The 22,113-nt window shown below is 40.0% G+C and overlaps 2 protein-coding genes across 2 annotated transcripts in view; both read left to right on the forward strand.

The window, feature by feature from the left end:
* The first annotated feature begins 1,377 nt into the window (after positions 1-1,377).
* LOC147155515 (uncharacterized) overlaps positions 1,378-22,113 on the forward strand; it is a 22,300-nt gene continuing 1,564 nt past the window's right edge. Inside the window, exons 1-2 of the mRNA XM_086065544.1 lie at positions 1,378-1,798; positions 21,471-22,113. The exon at positions 21,471-22,113 is cut by the window's right edge and continues 1,564 nt beyond it. Of these exons, the coding sequence (XP_085921670.1) occupies positions 1,675-1,798; positions 21,471-22,113 (767 nt within the window). The 5' untranslated portion in view covers positions 1,378-1,674. The remainder of the gene's footprint in view (positions 1,799-21,470) is intronic.
* On the forward strand, positions 6,346-9,948 carry LOC147155516 (uncharacterized). Its single transcript, XM_086065545.1, has 2 exons — positions 6,346-8,114; positions 8,625-9,948. The coding sequence occupies exons 1-2, from the start codon at positions 7,674-7,676 to the stop codon at positions 9,240-9,242; spliced, it is 1,059 nt and encodes a 352-aa protein (XP_085921671.1). The 5' UTR covers positions 6,346-7,673; the 3' UTR covers positions 9,243-9,948.

A 22,113-nucleotide genomic window follows, 5' to 3' on the forward strand; every position in this document is an offset into this window, starting at 1 on the left:
TCACTCAAACAGTGGTCTGTTCAAAAGTGTGCTCCTCCTTCGGCCCACAGTAAATTTATTTGCAACTCAGTGAATACAAGAAAATCCCCCCTTCTGTTCCCATCAGCAAGTTCAGCAAGTTCCCATAGGTATAAATCAGATTAGAGAAAAACAATAATACATCAGCCTGTCCCTCCCCTCTTCCGACTGAGACCGGTACCAGACTACACTCCCTTCTAGATAACAGTAAAAAGAACTTGTTGCCCTTTTCTTCTCAGGCGAAAGAGACAGATAAGAATACAATACTATTCATTGAGCCATACTGAGTTAACATAATTATACCTACATCTACACAGTTATAACTAAATTCAAAATGGTTAAAATATAAAGTAAAACAGTAAAAATGTTAACAATGTCAACACTACCATGACCGAAATCACTGCCCCTTCAAGAGAGAAGGGTATGGACTAGGCGTGGCCTGGTGCAGCTATTTAGATAAAAGTGACACACCTCTAAAACAGGCTGTTTTGAACAGAGCGTTTTTTGGCTGATTTAGGGACATCCAAAGTCATATTTGACGAATACATGTGTTGCATTTGCTCCTCCATTTCCACAACAGGGATGGCACGCTCAGATTTGATGAATGATAATCACCAGATTTGAAATATACCTTTTAGGCATTTATTTTTGTCTTCATAGCGCTGGTACAACACATCAGCAACCGTAGCGCACTCATTGAAAATCAACTTCCACCGCTCATTTTTTTTTCTTTCACTACAAAACTTAGAGTGTCCGCACGTAAAAATTACGAATTTTACGACAGTGACGTAATATTCATGCATTGCGGTAAAAATACAAAATAAATGTACATCAATCTCACTGACATTTGAGCACATACATATATTAAACACATTAACACATATCTTTAACAGAATGAGAGCACATAACTCAACAGCATGTCACAGACATGTCTTACACATTTGAGAACTATTTTAGTATGTTGAAAAGTTGAATAATATTTGACCTTTAACTTTTCAACCAAATTCAGACGTCTTTTGGACGGACACCAGTGACGTCTTTTCAACGTCATTTCAACCAATTTTTGCTGGGTGGGACTCTCGCAGTTGTACTTTCTTTCTAACAGTCATCTGAGTTTTAATGAGACTTGAGTTGATGTGGTTGTGCCACAGGTCATTGATCTGGGAAATAAATTGTGAAAAGGTTTCCATGTACTGTAATGTGCTCGCGTACCCCTGTTTGGAAAACCCTTTATTTGGGTGTTTGTTCAATTTGCAGCAAAATTAGCGACATCTGTTGGTGACTTGATGACAGTGTCAGCTTCGATGCGTCCACACAATTTCCAGCAGCCAATCATATCGCAGCGGGGCGTGTCCTGTCTGACTTGCGTCGCACGGCTACTTTCGTTTCTTGCCAGACGCCCTCTGCTCAATCATTCTTTCCGATGTCATGCTGAACGGATTACAGCCTCCACACAGGATGTCCATCACTACTTTGAAGGATTAAAACGCCATTTATTAAGTCTTTGTGTTCGGATAAACTCGACTGGGGGCGCGTTGATGCTTCTCGGCCTGGTTAGCTTTGTTCGTTAGCCGCTAACAAAGCAAAGCACACACTACGCGTGGTCAAGTAGAAATCAAGTGTGACTTTGTTGTTTGTTGGCTTTATTACGCCAAAATGCGAACAAGAAGGACACATAATTACGAGGAGGAACTTTTTGGAGTAAACGAAGACAACGAGCAACATCTTCAGCTGCTGGACGATGTTTACGAGCAGCCTCGAGTTGTGCTCCACTCAGCAGGTTGTACACGTCTTACTCTCGCTTTAGTAAATAACTACTTTATAGTGTTAAAATAATTATGTTTGTATTTCAACCCTTATTACTCTATGGCCATGATAAACAGATGAAGTTGTTTGGGGAAGATGCGTTCAATATTTCTGCCACTTAATATGCCTTTTTACGAAGTGGATATTTTAAGTGTGCCCTACTACCTGATAACCCTGCCCCGTGAGTTATCAAGATCATACGCTCAAGGTCATACACTAACTTAACTATAGACTACATAAGTATTTTTTTGTGATACATAGTATTTATATATGATGTGTGATGATGTGTATTGCTGCTGGTAACGCTGTGAATGTCTTCCCTGTGGGATAAATTAAGGTGCATCTTATCTTATTTCATCAAATCACAATCAGGTTTCAAATGTGCCACAGTTATCCTGCCTTGGGGATGTTGTGCTAAAACATAGATATAACCGAAGGATAGCATATGGAGTTCATTCAGATCTTAAGGAGGATATTGGAGAAGATGAGTGGGCTGCAATTTGTTTGTGGGCGCAATCACAGACTATTAATACTCGTATGAAATTATTACCACACAAATGAGGACTTACATTATTCGTAAAAAACTCAACAAGTGGTTCCCTGACATTCCAGATTAAGCCAATTATTGGCCTTCGATCTTCAGCCAAAACAATCGGCCACTTGGGCCTAATGGCCAATTATTTTCCCCTTAAAATGCTATAATCGAAGAAAAACGAAATTTCCGACGCAATGAAAGCACCCTAAATGCACCATTCTGCTTGCGTAGCATTAGCAGCTAGCAAATGTGTAGCGTATGTCATCCTGGTTATTCTAAAAACAATGGTGGTCTTAACGTTATTGATTTTTATCTAATGAACGGTGCTCTAAAATTAAGATACATAATTTTATTGGCCATATGGATACAATGTGGTTCAACCTCCCTTCCAAAATATTCTCTGCAGTCGGTGGCATTCAATTCCTTTAAAAAATTGTTTTTGATTTCTCCCAATTTGGCCATAAAATTGTCCAAATTTCATAAACAAGTCCTACAGAACTGGAAATTAATATACAGTCATAATTTTACACCCCATAATACTACATTGTGGTACAACAGATATATCCTCATAAGAAAAAAACCTGATTATATTTCAAAAATGGCAAATCATGGCATATGGTCAGTTCTACATTTAATGGAGGAAAGAGGGAATTTACTTAGCTATGATGCTTTTCAGCAAAAATACAATATGGCTTGCTCAGTCCAACAATTCTCTGATGTTGGTAATGCCATTCTACAAGCTCTATGTATTCTAAAAGGCTTGCTGCTATACTCACATACTGTCCCTAGTGTGCTCTTTATTTGTCCAAACCTGTCTTTTTGTGGACAATAAAACAAATTTCTTAGAAGAAGATTTAACTATAATGTTTCTCCCTTTATCTCTTAGAAGATAGAATTTAATGGAAAAAATTACCAATCGTAATGTTAAGTCAATTGGATGCGAATAGGGTTCCCCATTACACCCAAAGTTAAAGAAGTGCAAATTAAAAAATATTAACAATATTTATCCCTGTTAAACAATTTTTGCAATCTAAATTTAATATTGAGGACAATGAATATGCTCTTTGTACGAGTAACATAGAAACAGAAGAACACCTGCTTTTTACTTGTATCTGATTCTTTACAAAGATTTTTTCAGACAGCTTCTGTATATGTGCTGTTTCTAATGATTTGGGTACTGTGTCTTTAAATTAGACGAATGTAAAATTTGGAGTAATAATGGACAATAAGGTAAACCGTTTAAAATCAAAAACGTGATTATTTTCAGTTGCTATTATTTGAGTATATTCTATTGTTATTTCACATTTTTATTTTTATTTTTGTCATTGCCCTTTCAAATTATATTTAAAGTTGATATTTCAAGGATTCAAAGAATTTCTTTTCTCAAAATTCAAGTATGCAAACATGCAAGGATTTTTTTTAAAATCTTAACACACATTTCCACATGATATGGCACGAAATACAAACCCGAGGTCCCAGGTTTGTTTAGTAAGTCCCACGACTTGTGAAAATAACACAAGATAAAAATATACAGTATAAAAGAAAAGATTAATGCTTAGAATGAAAATGAGTAATAAAAATGCAAGTGGCTTGAATTTCACATATTAACAACATAATTTTTACTTGACAAAAACAATAATGTTCAACTGTTCAAAGTGAAGGGATGAATGGGCATGACGCTATGATGACACTTTTAACTAGTTGAGCAGCTTTAGTAGTAGTTGAATAAATACTAAGTTTTGAAATCTAAAAAAGAATGGAGGGAATAATTGTGTGTGTGTATATATATATGTATATATATAAATATAAATAATCGATTCGGTAATCTGTATTTTATTTTCTGCCAAAAATCGGCGTCGGCCTAAAAAAATGCATATCGGCCGGGCCCTATTCCAGATACATGTATAAAATGTTTGACAGCAAAAGGCATTTTCATTGTGTATGGGAATGCCCTAAATTGACATCCTTTTGGAAACATGTTGTGTGTACTGTAGGCAGAATTACCAAAACCCAAGTACCTTGTGTAGCAAAGCTTTGTATTTTAGGCATAATCTGACAATTTCTCTACTAACTCCAAATGCAAAACCTTTGATTTACTTTGGCCTTCTGCCGGCCAGTAGGGTGGTTGCACTGTCTTGGAGATGGAAGTGTCCCTATACAGTCCTGGATCAAAGACATGTCAATGTATGTTGCACTGGAAAATTGGATCTATCTCACAAGGGCACAAGAGTTTGAACAGGTGTGGACTCCATTAACTCATTTGCGTCCAAAATCATATAAATATGTTCTATTTTAAATATTACCACGCTCCCAAAGACACTTTTTTTTATTTTATCCTTGAGCATACAGAAGGCTTTGGTGCAGCCTTTGAACTGAAGAGAATAGTTGAAGAAATGTTAGTTATTTAAAAAACGGCCAACAGGTGACAGCAGAGTATAAGAGATCAACCAGGGCCATGTTGCAAAAAGCTCTTTCCCCTTTTGGATATCCACAGATTTGTGAATAATGATTAAACCTAGCTATATTCTAATGGTAATTGCTACAAAACGGAAATGGATTAAAAAAAAAATCCTGATTAAAGAAGAGGCTCTAATCTTTCTTTTGGTAGGTTCCATGTTTTTATAGCAATAGAACACAATATTCTGTGGGCCTTGGAAAATATGTCAAAATCCAGTAACACAGCCGAGAGCGAAGGGGGTTGCTTCAGTGAAAATGGCTGGGACTATCTTCAACAATGATGGATTATGCTTAAGGCTGCGAAGTAGGACTTACGTTTTACAGGGTTTCCGTTTGTATTAAGCCAGCCGCCACTCCTTTGACCCGGCAAAAAAACCCAACAACAACTCTTTTGCGCTGAGCCAAATGGCACTCTGGGCTCAGTGAACCATTTACTTCTGTAACGTTCGCATTCAGACCGCTTTCAAATCGCCACCAGCACAGCACCCCCCACCAATTCCCCGGTAATATCGTCACTAATTTTAGACTTATATTGTAGGTTGTGCTGACCACTGCCAATGTGTCCAGTTTAGTGGTCACAGGTCTGTTCACGGTGTGTTCCGGCTGCATTTGTAATAATTTATTGTGTGACAGAGCGTCTTGTATGTCACTCCCTGACGAGTGCGGTCTGAACATATACGCTATCTCGTCAAGACGGACTCGCCTTGCAAGCACTTACCGGTATGAAAGACAAGTTTACTTTCACTCGCCGTGCCTGTGACGCTTATCAGCCTCTGTGTCGTCTGCAACATAAAATCCTTATGAAATGTAGTAAGCTGGTAATGCTGATAACACCTTATCTTCAATGACAAAACAAATTGAAAAGTGAAAGGAGACCTATAGAAGGGGGTGGACTTGGTGAAGCGGACTGTAAACAGGGTAAAATATCCGATTTATGGCAGGCCAAGACTTTCTTACTCCGTGGACTGGCCAATCAAATAATGCTAAAAGGAAATTTGCCAGTCATGGCAAAACAGTCACCTCAATTTACATAACAGTACTTGTACTTGTAAAATCAGCAGCCAGTTGGAGGGGATGACAAGCTCAGATCTCGGTTCCTACATTAAAGCCAAAATGTGACGTTTATTTGTGTCATATTGAGGGACACAAATAGCACTGTAGCTTTTAAAACAAAGTTGGCAAAAAAGTTGTACATTTCTATAGGGATGCACCGAAATGCAATTTTTTGTCCGAAACCGAAAATAAGAAATGCTTGGCCGAAAACCGAAACGCTGAAAAAAAATAATGCAAATTTTTTATTGTCATTGCATTTATTATAATTAATAACAATTATAATATTATTATAAAATATTCAGGCCTATTTAACACGGGCATTTTAACAAAGCACAATATAAAAAATGTGTCCACACCAGACATCAGAGACAAGTTGGCGAGTGGTACATTAAACACCAAACGTGGGGTGAGTAACGGAGCATTTTCTGGCGGTGCAATTGCACTTTGTAGTTAATGTGCAGTAGTTCGCACCGGCGGGCACGGATGCGTGCGGTGCCGTGCGGATGACGCATTTGTAGGCTATTTGGAGCGGGACACGGTGTGGCACACTTAAAATCGGCACATTCACATATTCGCCAACATTTAAAAATAAATACATTTCTTCGCACCAGCCAATCGACTTTGGGAACGGACTGCAAAGTCAAACACGGCGTCCTGTACAGATCTGTAGTCAACCAGAGATAGTGGTAAGTGTTTACTTGTTTAAAACTGTTGCTAGCAATAGTGCTAACGTTAGTATTTAGCACGGCCACCAAAATGCAAGTGAAAAAGACACTGAAGGAGAAAGAGTGGCTCACCTGTGGTGCAGTACTCGGCAGCGCTCTCTTTTTTTGACATAGTTTACCAAGCGACCCTCTCCTTCTCCGGTGTGCACAATGAAGCTGCTATTACTCACAAACAGCGAGCAGCAAGGCGGACACTCACTCCCGTGTTTGGTGTTTAATTCAAACAGACACTTGCTTGCAGCGTTTTTTTTGTGTGTTTTTTTTTTTTGCTTGCGTCACCACAACATCCTCTTTCGGCTTGATTTTTATTTCGTCCGGATGCCGAAAATGTAAATTTTTGCCATTTTCGGCCGAAAATCTTCGGTGGCAGAATATTCGGTGCATCACTACTTTTTCTACTTTACCAACACATAGATTTACCTTTCCAGAAGTATTTGATTCTAGGCAGAAGTTTTTCACATTGATTCCAAGAGAAGAGATATGGTTACTTTTGTTAACTGATACAATTAAAGCAAAACTTTTTAAGTTCTTAGTTTATGTAAAAAAATAAAAATAATTAAAGAAAAAAAATATATATATAATGGGAAAAAATCGTAAATCGAATTTTTTGCTAAAAAATTGGAGTTTTTATTTTTAGGCATAATCGCCCAGCCCTACACCGAACCCTATAATGCATAGTATGAACAATTGCAGGCATGTGATTTTTCCGCTAATTCGCGGAATTCCGCTTTTTTTATCTCCCCCCCCAAAAAAAAATCCGATTTCGTCTCTCTACAGCATTCCGTTTTAGTGTTTCCGCAACTGAAATGAAACCGATCTTGCGATTGGCGGAAGTCTCCGTGTTGACCAATAAGAGCGCTTGTTATAAAGGCATAGGAGTATGCCATTGTTTGTAGACCAATAAACGCGCTTGTTATAAAGGCATAGAGTATGCCATTGTTTGTTGAGCAATAAACGCGCTTGTTATAAAGGCATAGAGTATGCCATTGTTTGTTGACCAATAAACGCGCTTGTTATAAAGGTATAAGAGTATGCCGTTGTTCATTTCGCACACGTTTTTGCCGAGTGTTTAAAGAAAGATGTCCGTGATCGAACGCAAAGATGCTCCGCGAGTTAAGGAAATTGACAAACTCGTAAAAAACAAGTTTCGCTGGGACTGGTTAGAGAAGGATATATCGACAAATGTTGGAAAGAAGACTGTGACGAATTTGTTCAGTGACTTCATTCGGAAGATCGATCGTGCCGGGAAAGCGCTTTGCATTTGGTGCCGTGATACCATTGACTATGGCGGGAGAGGTTTCAAAGCTCTTGAAAGTCACGCAAAGAGCAAAAAACACGTAAAAGAACTCCAGTCAAGAACAACAAATTATTCCATCGCTGGAAGTTTTGGTGCCCAAACGAAAACTCCAAAACTTTATGGCCTCCATCCCTTATTGACATCACAATCGGGAGCGGTAATGGAGAGACGTGATCCACCCCAACAACCTGCACCAGTTGCTGATAGAGTCGTGAATTTTGAGGTAGGTGGTAAACTTTTCAAATTAATCGGAATCAAATTTTCGAAAATATTATAACGTAATAAAAATGGCCTTAACTATTTAACATGGTTAATCCACAAACTCAAATGAATGCTGCATGTTAGCACTTTCAGTTTTCAATATGTTGACTGTCTACAGTATGCAGTTAGTACAGAGATGATCGAAATGATTGTGTTTTTACCAGAGCTTGCTGCATGAGGTATTTTATGTTTTTGTTATGCATTATGTATTAAATTAAGAATGATTGATTAAATGATTTATTGCATGGTAAATATTATTTCCAATGGTTAAAGATAATTTATTATTTTGTAGCTAATTTGCAACGTTTTTTGTTACCATAATAAATACTCTGACATGTGAATGTGCATGCAAGTTTAGACTAAATCCTTTTTTATTTACTTTGGTCGCATGACATTTAGGATTGTAATTCAAATAATTATTTAAATTATTTAATTGTTTACTGATTATTGTTGAATTTCTTTTATTCTTCAGGCAATGCTGTTGGGAGTGCTGGCCGAAAATTCTCTTCCGTTCACCATGGCCCCAAAGCTCATCACACTGTCAAAGGAACTGGCAAGGGATCCAAAAGCTCTGAATGGACTGTCCATGGATAGAACCAGTGCATCATACAAAATGAAGTATGGCCTTGCTCGCACTATGCTTGATGAGACTTTAACAAACTTAAGATCCTCCCACTTTTCAATGAACATTGACGAGTCCACCAGCAACAATCTACACCGTGTCCTGTGTGTACTCGTCAGCTATTTCTCCCCGTTGACAAAGTCTGTTGTGGTGGAACATTTAGCATCTTTGAGTGTTGTTAAAGTTGACAGCAAATCTCTCTTTGATGAACTCTCAGCCCTCATGACCAAGAACAATATTCCCTGGAGCAATTTGGTGTCTGTGTTGATGGACTCATGTGCAGTGATGCGGGGTTCCAAATCTGGAGTTGAGACGCGTTTGCGAGGGGGACCAGCACCACATCTCCTTGACATAGATGGGGATACCTGCCACCACATCCACAACGCCTCCAAGCATTTTTGCAAGCCATTTGAGTACAAGATTGAAGGACTCCATAATGATCTCTTCATTGATCCAGTTGGACAGTGAGTTGCCAACACCTTTGGACTCAGAGGGGAAGGCAATTGCACTGGATCGTTGGTGGGCTCAAGTCTTTGCTGTTGGAAGATACCCAACCTTGGCCAAGATGGTGAAGGCTCTCATGAGTTGCTTCCATGGGCCTCAAGTAGAGGGGGCTTTCAGTGTCATGGGTGATGTCCTGAACCCCAGAGCATGCAGAATGGACATAGCCACATACAGTTCTATTCAGACTGTGAAATATGCCCTAAGAGCAAGAAAGACCACCTCTGTCAGCCATTTTGGCAGGAAAGACATTCTGATGGATCCTGTGCAGTCCAAACTGTGCCTAAATCTGAGGACATCCTCCAAAAGGTACAGGGAGGAGAAGGATGCAGAAGCAGCTATGTTGTCTGCAAAACGAACAGAACTTGCTGTGAAACAGGACACTCAAATGAGCAAGGCTGCCTCAAGAAGAACCATCAAAGCTGCACAGAAGCAGGCTAGAAAGACCCATTCCAAAGCAATGAAGTCTAGGAGGAAGTAGTGTTTGTGTCATGTGAATGGATTGTGCTCAAGAATGAACACTTGTATATTCCTGTAAATATGTTGAATGTTTTAATGAGCAAAAAATAGAAAAACATTATTTATGACATAAATAATTTTTGAATGTGACTGATTTTGAGTTGACTAAAACTGCAATTTTATATGGGATAGTTCAATATACATTGGAAATTTATGCTGTTGTTTTGTCTATTTCTTTGTCATCTGAGTGCATTGAAAGTACTTAAAATCACGGAAAACCCATGAGCTACGGGGGGATTCGCCCCCCTGGCCCCCCCACAAGGGCGCTGCCCTGGACCTAGCTGGGTGCCTGCGGCCCCCAGACCCCCGGCTAAATTTTCAGATAATTTCACTTTGGTCAAATCACATGCCTGCAATTGTTAGGGAAGCACGATAATTATCGGACCAATACTTATCGGACAGATAATGGCAAAAAATGACATCACAGTCATTGGTCCCAATAACAAAAAAATGAACAGATAGAGGAGGCACCTCAAATACACAGACATTGGTTACTCTTACTTTAAGACAGTCACGTGCTGCTAGACGTAAGTAAAGGCAGGTTAAACATGGCGCGTCCATCTCCAGTGTGGGCTTTTTTTTTCTCAATTTGCGACAATGACCCCGTAGTTGTAATTTGCAAAAACTGGTAGACTGGACATCAGTTTAACAACGGACATATGGACAGTAAGTATGCCCAGCATTACGGCGCAATGGCTGGACGAGGATTACAACATGCAAAAGACGAAAGCAAAAGTTGTCGCCTTAGCACACTGCAAGAGATTTTGAAATTTATGTAGAAGTAGTAAGCAGAAGTAAAAAAAGAAAACAAGAATAGGAAGAAAAAAAAGTTTATGTTCAAAGGGGGTAGGAGGAAGTTAAAAACGTATCTTGTCCTACCCCTTACTCGTTTTATGTTGATAAAATGATAAGGTAATGTATTTTAATAATAGGAAATGTATAAACCTAATCATATATATATAAGTGCACTTGTACATGAAATTCATAGACGTATACCATAATATATTTATAAATCATATCCTCATACTCACATATACAATTTTCATTACACTCATACTGATACATCCAAAGAGATTACAGCATATATACATTTTTAACAGCTCATGACTGTAAGTATTGTTTTTGAGCTTCGCTTTTAAACAATTTGTTTTAATTCAGCAAGTGACTGACATCTATTCAGGTCAGTTCCAAAATCATTCCACAAATTAACACCTTTTACAGAAACACATCTTAATATTTAGTGTTCTTGTTTAATTTTTTGTAGACACTTGTACCCCTTATGTTATAAGGACTCTCTCTAATTTCAAACAGTTCCTGAGTACTGTGGCAGAGTAGTTTGTTGTGTACTTTATACATTATTTGTGCTATTTTAAATTCAACTAATTCGTACAATTTTATTATATTTGATTTAATGAATAGAGAATGAGTTGGTTCTGTATATTTTGATCGATTTATAATGCTTATGGCTCTTTTTTGCAGTTTGAAAACAGGATCGGTATTTGTTTTATATGCGTTTCCCCAGATTTCCACACCATAGGTCAGACATGGTAATAATAATGAACAATATAATGTGTATAATGATTTCTTATTCAGGACATCCTTAGTTTTAGATAGTATCTCTATAATGTTTGACATTTTCCTTTAAACATTATCTATGTGTGACTTCCAACATAATTTTTCATCAATAACTACTCCCAAGAAATAAATTTTCATACGCTCTTTCTATTTCCATTGAATTTACCATAATTTTGACTTGTTGTGTCCTTTGTCTAGTACCAAAAACTATAAACTTTGTTTTATTTAAGTTTAGTGATAATTTGTTCATATCAAACCAATTTTTAAATGGGTTTAGTTCATTCTCCACAGTAGTCAAGCTGCTTCAGGTTCTCTCCTGAACAGTAGATAGTTGTGTCATCGGCAAATAAGACACTTTTGAATATTTTTTTTTATAGATACAACAGATATCATTTATATACAATATAAATAATTTGGGGCCTAGCACAGACCCTTGGGGGACTCCATAAGTAATCTTCAAGTGTTTTGATTGTCTATTGTTAAACTGAAGTACTGATATCTATTATCCAAATAACTTTTCATCCATCTATATGCCAAACCTCTTATGCCATATCTTTCTAATTTATTCATTGGTATAGAATGATCTATAGTATCAAATGCTTTTTTAAATCTATAAAAATTCCAACAGTAATTTTTTTTTTTTTTTTTGTTAGTAGATATTGCTTCGACGAGCTCCATTTTTCTCTAAACCCATATTGATTTTTCACTTAAAAGCTTATGTTTTTCAATAAAATTATCCAGTGTATATGAAAATATTTTTGGGGAAATTTTTTAGAACTGTGGCAGCAGTGATATTGGTCTATAATTAGTGAATATATGTCTTTCTCCATTTTTATGAATAGGAACAACTTTAGCTATTTTCGGCTTAAACAACAAATTACATATATATGTGAAAGGTTGCACAACATAATCTTTAATACTTTTTACTAATGTCAAATCAATTTTGAAGCAGTCAGTGGACTTTTTATTTTTTAATATTTTAACATTTAATACTTCTGTATCATTAACAACATTAAGCCTATTTCATGTTTGTTTCTTGGCTCGGATTTATTTTGCCAAATTACTGCCAACATTAACAACATACTCATTAAAATCATTAGATATGTCTGAATTTTTTTCAATAACAATATTTTTACCCTTTATAAAATATTCATAATGCCCTGGAGATTATATATTTCTCATGCTTTTTGTGGATTATTTGCCTTTACTGAGTTTTAGTGTACTGGTGCGAGCATGAGTAATCAACTTGTCGTGTCGTAAGTATGCCATTTCTCCCCTTTCTCTTGCATCTCTCAGTTCAGGCATCAGCTCTTTTCTTTTCCTTTTAACAGAATCTGTATAGTCCTCATTTATGAAATCTTTTGTTCCCTTAAGATTCTTAGTTTTGTGTAGAATAACGGATTTATCCTTAAATCTTTGCAGCTTCACTACCCCCAGCCTTGGTCTTCCTTGTCTGTCTTCACTAAATTTTCCTGTGCGATGTTCCCTTTCTATATCAACTGTTTGCTGAATTTTTAGGTTTTCAGTTATCACTTTCATAACATTTCCCTCATTCTCAGTCCATCACTCTCCTGGTGACTCTGGAATTCCATCAAAGATTAAATTGTTTCTCTTGTCAAGACAACCAGCATACTATCACATAGTTTGAAAACATCCGAGAGTAGACCAGAGTCAGAAGCTATGAGGATGATGTTGGTGATTTTGACGAGCTGTTTCAGTACTGTGAAATGGACGGACACCAGATTGAAATTGCTCATATTGTTGTTGATGTTATTTGAGATGAGGTGGTTCTGAAGTTGGGTGGCAACAGACTTTTCAAGAATTTTGGAAATTAATGGAAGGTTGAAATGGGTCGAAGGTTATTGAAGTTGGTTGGATCTAAGCCAGTTTTTTTTTTTTACAGTGTTCCCTCGTTTCATCTTTCGCGGCCTCGCTGTTTCGCGATTTTTTTTACAGCGTGCTTTTTAAAAAATATTTATTTTTTATTTTTTACAGTGTATGCACACGCCGTCCATCGCCGCCATCAGACGGCTCAGCGCATCGCACCGGCCACAGCACTTGAGTGGAGTTTCGGGGGCACCGCGGCATTGCAGCCCCGCGGTCAAAATGGGTTTACGTGTCCTGCCTCATATCTTAATTAATTTCACTTAAAATAATTCATTTCACTTAAAATAATTCATTTCACTTAAAAGCGCCTTTCAAGATCCTCAAGAACCCTGTACAACAGTTAAAAACTAAATTTAAAACTAAAATTCTACAGATTAGATAGAATCAAAATTGAAAAAAGCTAAAAATAAAGAAGCAGTGTAGTTTAAGGTGTGTAGGCAATCTTGGAGCGGTGGGTTTTTAGTTTGGATTTGAAAATGGTCAAGGAATGTGAATTGCGGAGATCGGGAGGCAGAGAGTTCCAAAGCTGAGGAGCAGAGCGGCTGAAGGCCCTGCTCCACATAGTACTGAGGCGGACAGGTGGAATAGTAAGATGAATCGAAGAGGAGGATCTGAGGGTGCGAACTGGAGTGGTAATGTGGGAGGAGGTCAGACAGGTATGGAGGAGCGAGGTTGTGAATGGCTTTTGAAGGTAATGAGCAGCTTAAATTGTATGCGGAATTTAACCGGTAACCAGTGGAGTTACAGGTTGTCATGGAAGGAAGGGGTTCTTGTAATGAGACGTGCAACTGAGTTCTGGACCAATTGGAGTTTATGTAGGGATTTGTGAAGGAGTGATGTTATTGATATGTTTATGGAATGATAAAGTGCTGTCAAGGATGACACCCAGATTCTTAACATGAGGGGATGGGGGAAACTAGGGAGTGATCAACAGGGATGGAGAAACTGTCAGCTTTGGATAATGTAGATTTTGTTCCAACCAGAAGAACCTCTGTTTTGTCACTGTTGAGCTTCATGAAGTTGTGGGTGAACCAAGAGTTGATTTCGGATAAACTAGCAGTAAGGGAAGGGGGGGGGGGGGGGAGTGAGATGCTAGGTTTGCAGGAGAAATAGAGCTGGGTGTCATCCGCAAAGCAATAATTAAAATTAATTGTCCGCCCAGAACCATGCAGTCGTGCCCGTTGACGGCTCAGCGCGTAATGCGTCCACCAACCGCCCCCCACGGTTCACTGCTCGAGTCGAGTTTCGGGAGCACCGTGGCGATGTGGTCCCGGTCAAAATGGGTTTACGTGTCCTGCCTTGTATCTTCATCATTAAAATTGTCCGTCCCGAACCAGTCGTGTCCGTTTGAAAATACTTGGTGTCCTGAAGGTCTTTGGGCAGCCCGGAGATAAAGGATCGACAAACGCCGGATTTTTACCTGGGATGGGAACCATCGACGGCGGGATAACTTTTGGAAAATCCTCGGAGTCCTGGAGGTTTTTGGCCGGCCATATCTCCCCAGCCCTACGTCCTACCGGGGACATACGGGCATCCGCGGATTCGTCTCGACAAAACCTTTCCAACGATGTATGGTTCGCGACCTGGAGATAGAGGCCCGACATTTTCCCCAATTTCATGCCCAGGAACGCTCCAGGGTGTGTCCTCCATGGCTCACCCCTAGATTACACCGCATGCGTGTGCATTGCGGATCCGCTCCGCCGATTTGTTTCCATTTACAGCTTGTTCATATTAAACCAGCTGCATATGCGCTGCGGATCGACTGCCGACCAGCTTGTCGTGCCGAGACCGCTAGATGAATAGACCCACGCAGGCAGGCGCCGGCCACCAGGCAGTAAAGCGCTCCGAGCCTGGAAAATGGATTTCTCAGCCTTTTATCATCATCATTCAAATTAAGTGTCATTTCTAACTGCTGTTTTGTTGTGTGTATTTTTATTACTATTTTTATTTTATTTTTTAAATTAGGGAAACTTTACAAATGGATCGCCGTTATATTTTTGTTTCTCAAAGAAATGTTTTGGATATTAGTTTAATTCTATTTTATTGGTATTATTTTAAAATCTACAAAGGTTTGAACACATAATGTATAGGCCTACAGTATTTAAAGAGATACAGTATGTGAGAAAATGTTAACGCCTATCAAAAAAAGAATAGTGTCGTGAGGTGTTGGCCTTAAAACGTATGAATTTAAAAAATATAGTATGGACGAAAAAACATTTAGAATAAAAGGAAACAAATATAAGTAAATAAAAAATAATTTAATGTAAATGAAAAAAAGAACATATATGATGAATGAAAAAGCGTTCATAATAATCTAAAAATCATACCCAAATGAAAAAACATAATAAACGAAAAAATATTTATAATTAACGGAAAAATATCAAATTAACGCAGATTTCCATTATCGCGTGTAGTTTTTGCAACGTAACAGAAGCATTTTTGAGAGAGCGGGCATCAATACAGGGAAGAATGAATAATATTAGTGATGAAAGGGGCAACCGAGGAGAGGCAGGATTTAACAAGTGTTGTGGGAAGTGGATCAAGATGACAGGTTGTGGGTTTTGAGTTGAGAATAGTGGTGGGTGATATGGCCTAAAAAGTATATCACGATATTTCAAAGAAATTTGCGGTGACGATATTTTTGACGATATTGTAATAATTCCTGAACAATAGATTTGTGATTGGTGCTTCGGAATAATAGCACTTTTATTGCAGCACAATATTTAAGCCACCTTTTTTTCACAATTGAAATGTAAACTAAGTGCAAATATAATAACCGTAATGGAATGAAATGGAAATAAAAACAGACCAAGTGTTGTTTACCCTGTGATGTCTAATTGTAACACAACAGCTTTTAGCACATAAAGCACATTTACTTAGCAAATACAAAGAAAACACAAACATTCAGAAGTCAGTGGCAAATTGCATGAGTCAAGACAGACCATCATTTTCTCCTGTGTGGTTGATCCTCGTGTTGTAGGGGAGGGGGGGATATCACTGTAGCAGCCAGTTTGTATCGTCAAGCTTTGTACAGTATTGTTGAAAAATGTTTTTCCCCTGCTATTGTTTAGGCAGTGGTTATTTTGCCGTAACCGACAACCCTCCTGCGAGCGTTATTTTGCCGCGAATGTCTCTTGATTAGTCAATGATCAGAGGAGCGAGCAAATGCAGTGATTGCTTGTAGATATTACTAGCCGATATGAAGTTTGTGCATGTTTACGCAGCTGCGCGACAGCAACGCACACACAGTCTCGTCGACAGCACGTTAGCTTAGCAACCGGTTAGCATCACAAACTCGCGTCAACTAGATGACGAGTTACCGGTCACGGTAAAATAAACACCACTGTTTTGTGGAAAACATTACTTCACCTTTATATTTTTATGCAGGATCGTAGTGGTCGGCGGCAACATTGAATACACAGAGACTTGATATGCTTTTGCTAGAATAACTGTGTCTTTTATTCCCCGCATATAGCAATCAACATTTATACTGTGCTAGGATAATCGTACGTTTTATCCCCCGCAACAGTAATCAACACCTGGGCTGTGCTAGAATGATTATACCTTTCATTCCCCGCAAACAGCAACAATCACGACTCGATTTGCTAGAATTATTGTACCTTTTATTCGCCGCAAACAGCAATCAATACACTACAACGTTAAGCAGCATAATATGATCATCATCAGCGCTTACCTTGACACTAGACCGGGGAGCCTACGGTCCGGGTGAAGCGAGCTGCAACAACGGCTGGGCAATCGTACGTGTTCCACAGCTGACTCCGTCCGGACCGTGTACCGCTCCGTCTTTTATTCGTTAGCGTGGGAAACCGGGCTAGCCAAGCCCTTTCTCAGACACTTTCGAAAACATGTTTTGCAAAGCAGGGAAAACTGTAGTAAAAACAAGGAAGAGTTCCCAGGCTGATCCCGCCGTTTATTTACAAATTGTTGGGCACCTGGATTCGTACAACAGTTCAGGACAACAACTTATCCTTATATAAGAGGTTACATGAGGACATATCAAACCATGGTTTTTTTCCCTTCAACCACTGACTGTTTATCTTGGCCAAACAATACGCGACTGCTTCTCCAACCACCGCTTCCACATGACGAAGGTAGCTCACTCCTACTTTGCCGAAGACGTGACAGAACTGGCTCACGCTACAACATTGTTTTTATGCATGTGCGAACGACATACGTACGTCCAAATGGACACGAAGACGTATAATATTACGCATTACGTCATCACGTTAATTTCACAATATTTCAATTTTTTATGGCCCAGAAAAATACACCGGTAATATTGTAGAAGATATTATATAGGACATTTTTTGTTGAAAATAAGCTTAGAAATGGAGTGAATGGATGGAAGAGTTAAGTTTGAGAACAGGATTGTGGGGGTGAGAAGTCAGACAGTGAGATCAGCTGAAACTGGACATTGAGTCAGTTGTTGATGAATATTACTGATTTTAGAAATGAAAAATGACATGATTGAATTACAGGTGTCGGTGGAGTGCATGTGTGGGGGGATGGAGTCAGGGTGTTTGGTGATATTAGAGAGGAGAGAAAAGAGATTTTTGTAACTGTTATGTGTTTGAATCAGTCCAGAGTGGTAGGCAGATTTGGCTGAGGCGATATTGTCCTCGTACACACTTAGTTTTTTGTGCATTTCTTTGTGAATAGGAAGTACAGTTTTTTTATGTAAAGATGTTCCAGTTGTCTTCCTTGAGATTTGAGATGGCAGAGAACTGGTGTGAAGCAGGGAGCAGAATGGGTAAAATAAACTGATGTGGTTTTCAGAGGTGCTTGAGAATTCAGGAGTGAATGAAGATGAATATTGTAGTGGGAAACAAGGTCATCTGGGGAGCTGTTGGCAGTTGTTGGAGGAAGGCTGGTGATGTTGGCAGAGGAGGTGTCAATGTTGATGTCCTTGATGTTGCGGAATGAAAGTGTTCCGGGAAGGGTCAGTTTGGACAAAGAGAGTTGAACATTGAAGGTGATAAGAAAATAGTCAGTATAAGGATGATAGTGTGATGTGCAATCAGAGGGAGTGATGACAGAGCAACAGAGTAAGTCCAGAATATGACCCTTATGTGTTGGGAAGTGGATATGTTGTTGTAGACCGAAACTATCTAGACAGAATGTTTGTCTTTTGAAAGTTGATCAGTGCTATTGTCCATGTGGATGTTAAAATCGCCTAGGATGACTAAGTTTTGAGTGAGGAGGTCTCATTGATAAAATCCTTGTTTTATTTTGGTGGGCGGTAAGAAGTTACTAGAGCGGTAGGAGAATGGCCGGGGAGTAACGAGGTACAATATTGAAATGAGAATACGGGGCCAGTAGTTGAGACAACTTTCCAGCTGGCACGGTGGAACAGAATGACACCTGCACCCCGACCACTAGCCCGTGGTTGAGGAGCGTAAACAAAACCAGCTGGAGTAGAGTCGCTAAGTGTGACGAAGTCATTCGGGAGTTGCCAATTTTCCGTAACTGATAGAAAATCCAAATTGTGGTCGGCAAGGACATCTCTGATGAAATGCCCCTTGGTGGAAAGTGAGCTGATGTTGACTAGGCCAAATCAGACTGTGGTGGAGGTTTTGCAGGTAGGAGGATTTGCCGCTTTGGCTAAGATAGCCAGGTGACGGTGATTGCTAGTCCGCCGAAGATGGCGGATGCGACGGCGAGTAGTAGACCACCACGTTGAGGTAATGAGATGAGTCATTGAGAATTGATTTACGGCGAGATCCTCTGTGAATGTAGCGGCGACGGGGCTGGTGTGCAAGGAATGCCGAACACGAACGGGGGAAGTGGAGCAGCAGAGAACCCGAAATGCCGGCGTTTCAAAACCCAAACGGCGGTGTATTGATGGAATGTATCGTATGAGTTGGAGAGTGATAAACTGCCTGCAAGCCAGTAAATTATGGTCTTGACAGTCAGCATGGCTCCGCGTGAAGATAGACAGGTGGCAATCCAGAAGCATACCAGCGCGAGATTACAGGTAAAATCCAGGCGAGTCGAATCCAGTGACAATCGGAATACAAAATTATGTATCAATTATCTATCCATTACCTGACCACTTTTTCTCACAGTAAATTATTATTTTTTTACACAGTACACTGCCATGAAAACAAAATAAATATGCTTACTGAAGGTGGAGGAGTTATTGAGTTGAGTTCATGTGAAGCTGCTGTAACGTTCTCAGGAAAGTATGTTTTCCCACTGTCCGTGAAGTGCACATGAATGTGATTGCCGCATATTATGAGTCAAGATGGTGACCGCCGAGTCAGATTCAAGTGATTTCGAAGCTGAAGAGATATTGTTTGTTTTGCTACTACGCCGATAATTAAGACGACTGAGGGCTGCTTCTCATGAATATCCTCCAGGAGAGCCACCGAAATGTATTCACAGTGTGCTGCCATGAAGGGTGTGCACTGTGACTCTCGTGCCGTGCATCGCCGGACAGGGAGGAATTGTGCTGCTCAGCAGGGTTGCGGCAGAGAGGAGAACTATAGTACATACTGTACCGTAATGCATGATGTGGTCTGCACTGTGCACTTAAAAATATTAACTTTGGGAGCAAAATATGGCATTTATGGACATCAGTCAGCCCTTGTTTGTATCTGCGAATGTTCGTAAGTCGGATGTTCATAACTAGAGGACTACCTGTACTTGGGGTGCAATGGTGCAGGTAGGCCATGGTACGGTCCGTACCTCGGTTTTTGGGCCTCGGTTTCGGTACGTGATGTGTGCGTAAAGAGAACTATTTTTCCCCAAATAATTCTCTTTATTTTGCTTGTCAGAAAAAAATGCATTGTGCAATGACAGTTTTAACACTATATGGTATAAAATATGTAAACAAAATAATAATAATAATAATAATGATAATAATATACAAAAAATCCTGGAGATGAATCGCTGGAGATGCTTGTTAATGTTGCTCGTGTTTCCCTTAACCCATTTTGGCCGGGAGCGCATTATTTTCTGCCTTTGGGCCGGGAGTGCGGACGTGTCATTTGTTTTGTTTAGTTCTCGGTCTCTTGGGGGATGGGGTGCATTGGAGTGCACGACGCGGGAGTGGCGTGGCATTTCCCGGAGTCTTGTTCGGGTGTCCATGGCCTGCGCGGATTCGCGGGAGTTGTGGGCTGCGCTGGGTGCTTCGAGCCAGTCGGTTGACGGCTCAGCGCACCGTCTGTCACCGTCATTTGTTTCATGGCTTCCGCAGGTCTGCATCGGCCGCAAGCGTTTGAGTGGAGTTCCCGAGCGGTGCAGCGAGGCCCACGTCGCCTTCACATGTGTGTGTTCTGATGCTTTTCATCAGCTGGGGGACCGAGGGTTGGTCGGGGCAGTGCAGGGTGACGGGTCCGCTTTCCCTCTCCCAGTCAAAATGGTTTAACGTATGGTGGGACATGTTTCAAGCAACGTTTACAGACAGCAACATTTCTCTTTTCACTCCCGCGTCGTTTTATTCGATAACAAAGCCAAAATTATTCCACACGTCCTCTTTAAACTTCTGTCTGTCAACTCCGCCGCTCGGCGCTTACCATTTTGTTTTTGCCGCTATGTTCTTTGTGAGGGGGTGAGTGGGCGGAACCGCAAGATTGATTGGACACTAGCTCTTTTCTGCAGCAGGTTGTCTCCGCTTGTGGACACTGGACAGGCACGCGCACACACACAGTGGCGTGTAAAGCATCAATGCAAAATTTGTTGCGGTCCATTAGTGTGTATTGTCCCATGCAGGGCGGACCGAACGGTCCGGTCTAAGAACGAGAACCGTTGCATCCCTAACTTGTACCCCATTGCGCGTTCAGGGTGTCTCAGTTCTCCGAAGTGCTACTATTGGGACAGGGCTTATATGAAGCAACAGTAACCGGAAACAGCGTAGGTGTGTGACTTACAAAAGTCTGTGGCATATATCCCATTAAATAAATCTTATATGATGTGCATAAACTGACATATTAATATAAACATAGTGAGTTCAAGTTTTTTTCAAGTGTGCATTTGAGTGCAAAGCCGCACAGTGGCGAGTCGGCTGACTGACAGACGTAAAAGGCAAGGAGTCTGAAAAAAACTTGTCAATGTATAGGTAGTAATTATTGTGACAGGCCTACTAATGTCAAACAGTAAGTAGTAATCATTACTCATCTGGCGCTTAAAATAACTTTCATTATTAAATATAAACCACATTACCATGTGTTTTTGTCTTATTGTGTCATGCAGACATCAGTGAAGATGTTCGTCCTGAGCGACAGGAGCCAGCGCGCCCTCCCATGAAAGAGGAAGAGGAGGATGAAGAGTCCCCCCACTTGAATGAGGAAGAGCAGCAGCAGTCCCCTTACATTAAAAAGGAGTCAGAACACTCTTGCATGAAAGAGAGAGAACACACTCTTTACATCAAAGAGGAGGAGAAGGAAGACAATATCTGCAAGTTGCCGTCAACTGGTGTCCCTTTGAAGAGTAAAGCTGAAAGTCAAAGTGAGGAGAACGGAGGAGCGGAGCGTCCAAGCAGCAGCTCATCTCACACAGATGATGATGGAGACCACTGGGGAGAGTCACCATCGGACGGCCTCTTAGCTCCACTATCAGATGGTGACATGTCATCACATGCGTCTCACGCTGATGATGAGTCTGAAGGTGATATGACATGTCACACTAAGAAAAAACACTGTAAATGTTCTCAGTGTGGAAAAACATATGCTAATAAGAGCAATTTGAAGCGACACATGATAACACACGCTAGAGAGAAACCTTTTGCCTGCTTAGTTTGTGGCCAAAGGTTCTCTCAGAAGGGAAGTGTAAAAATACACGAAAGAATGCACACAGGTGAGAAACCTTTTGCCTGCTTAATTTGTGGCAAAAGATT

Source organism: Leptonotus elevatus, chromosome 21 (genome assembly GCF_054856555.1).
Source record: "Leptonotus elevatus isolate MCC_2025b chromosome 21, RoL_Lele_1.0, whole genome shotgun sequence".
NCBI lineage: Eukaryota > Metazoa > Chordata > Actinopteri > Syngnathiformes > Syngnathidae > Leptonotus > Leptonotus elevatus.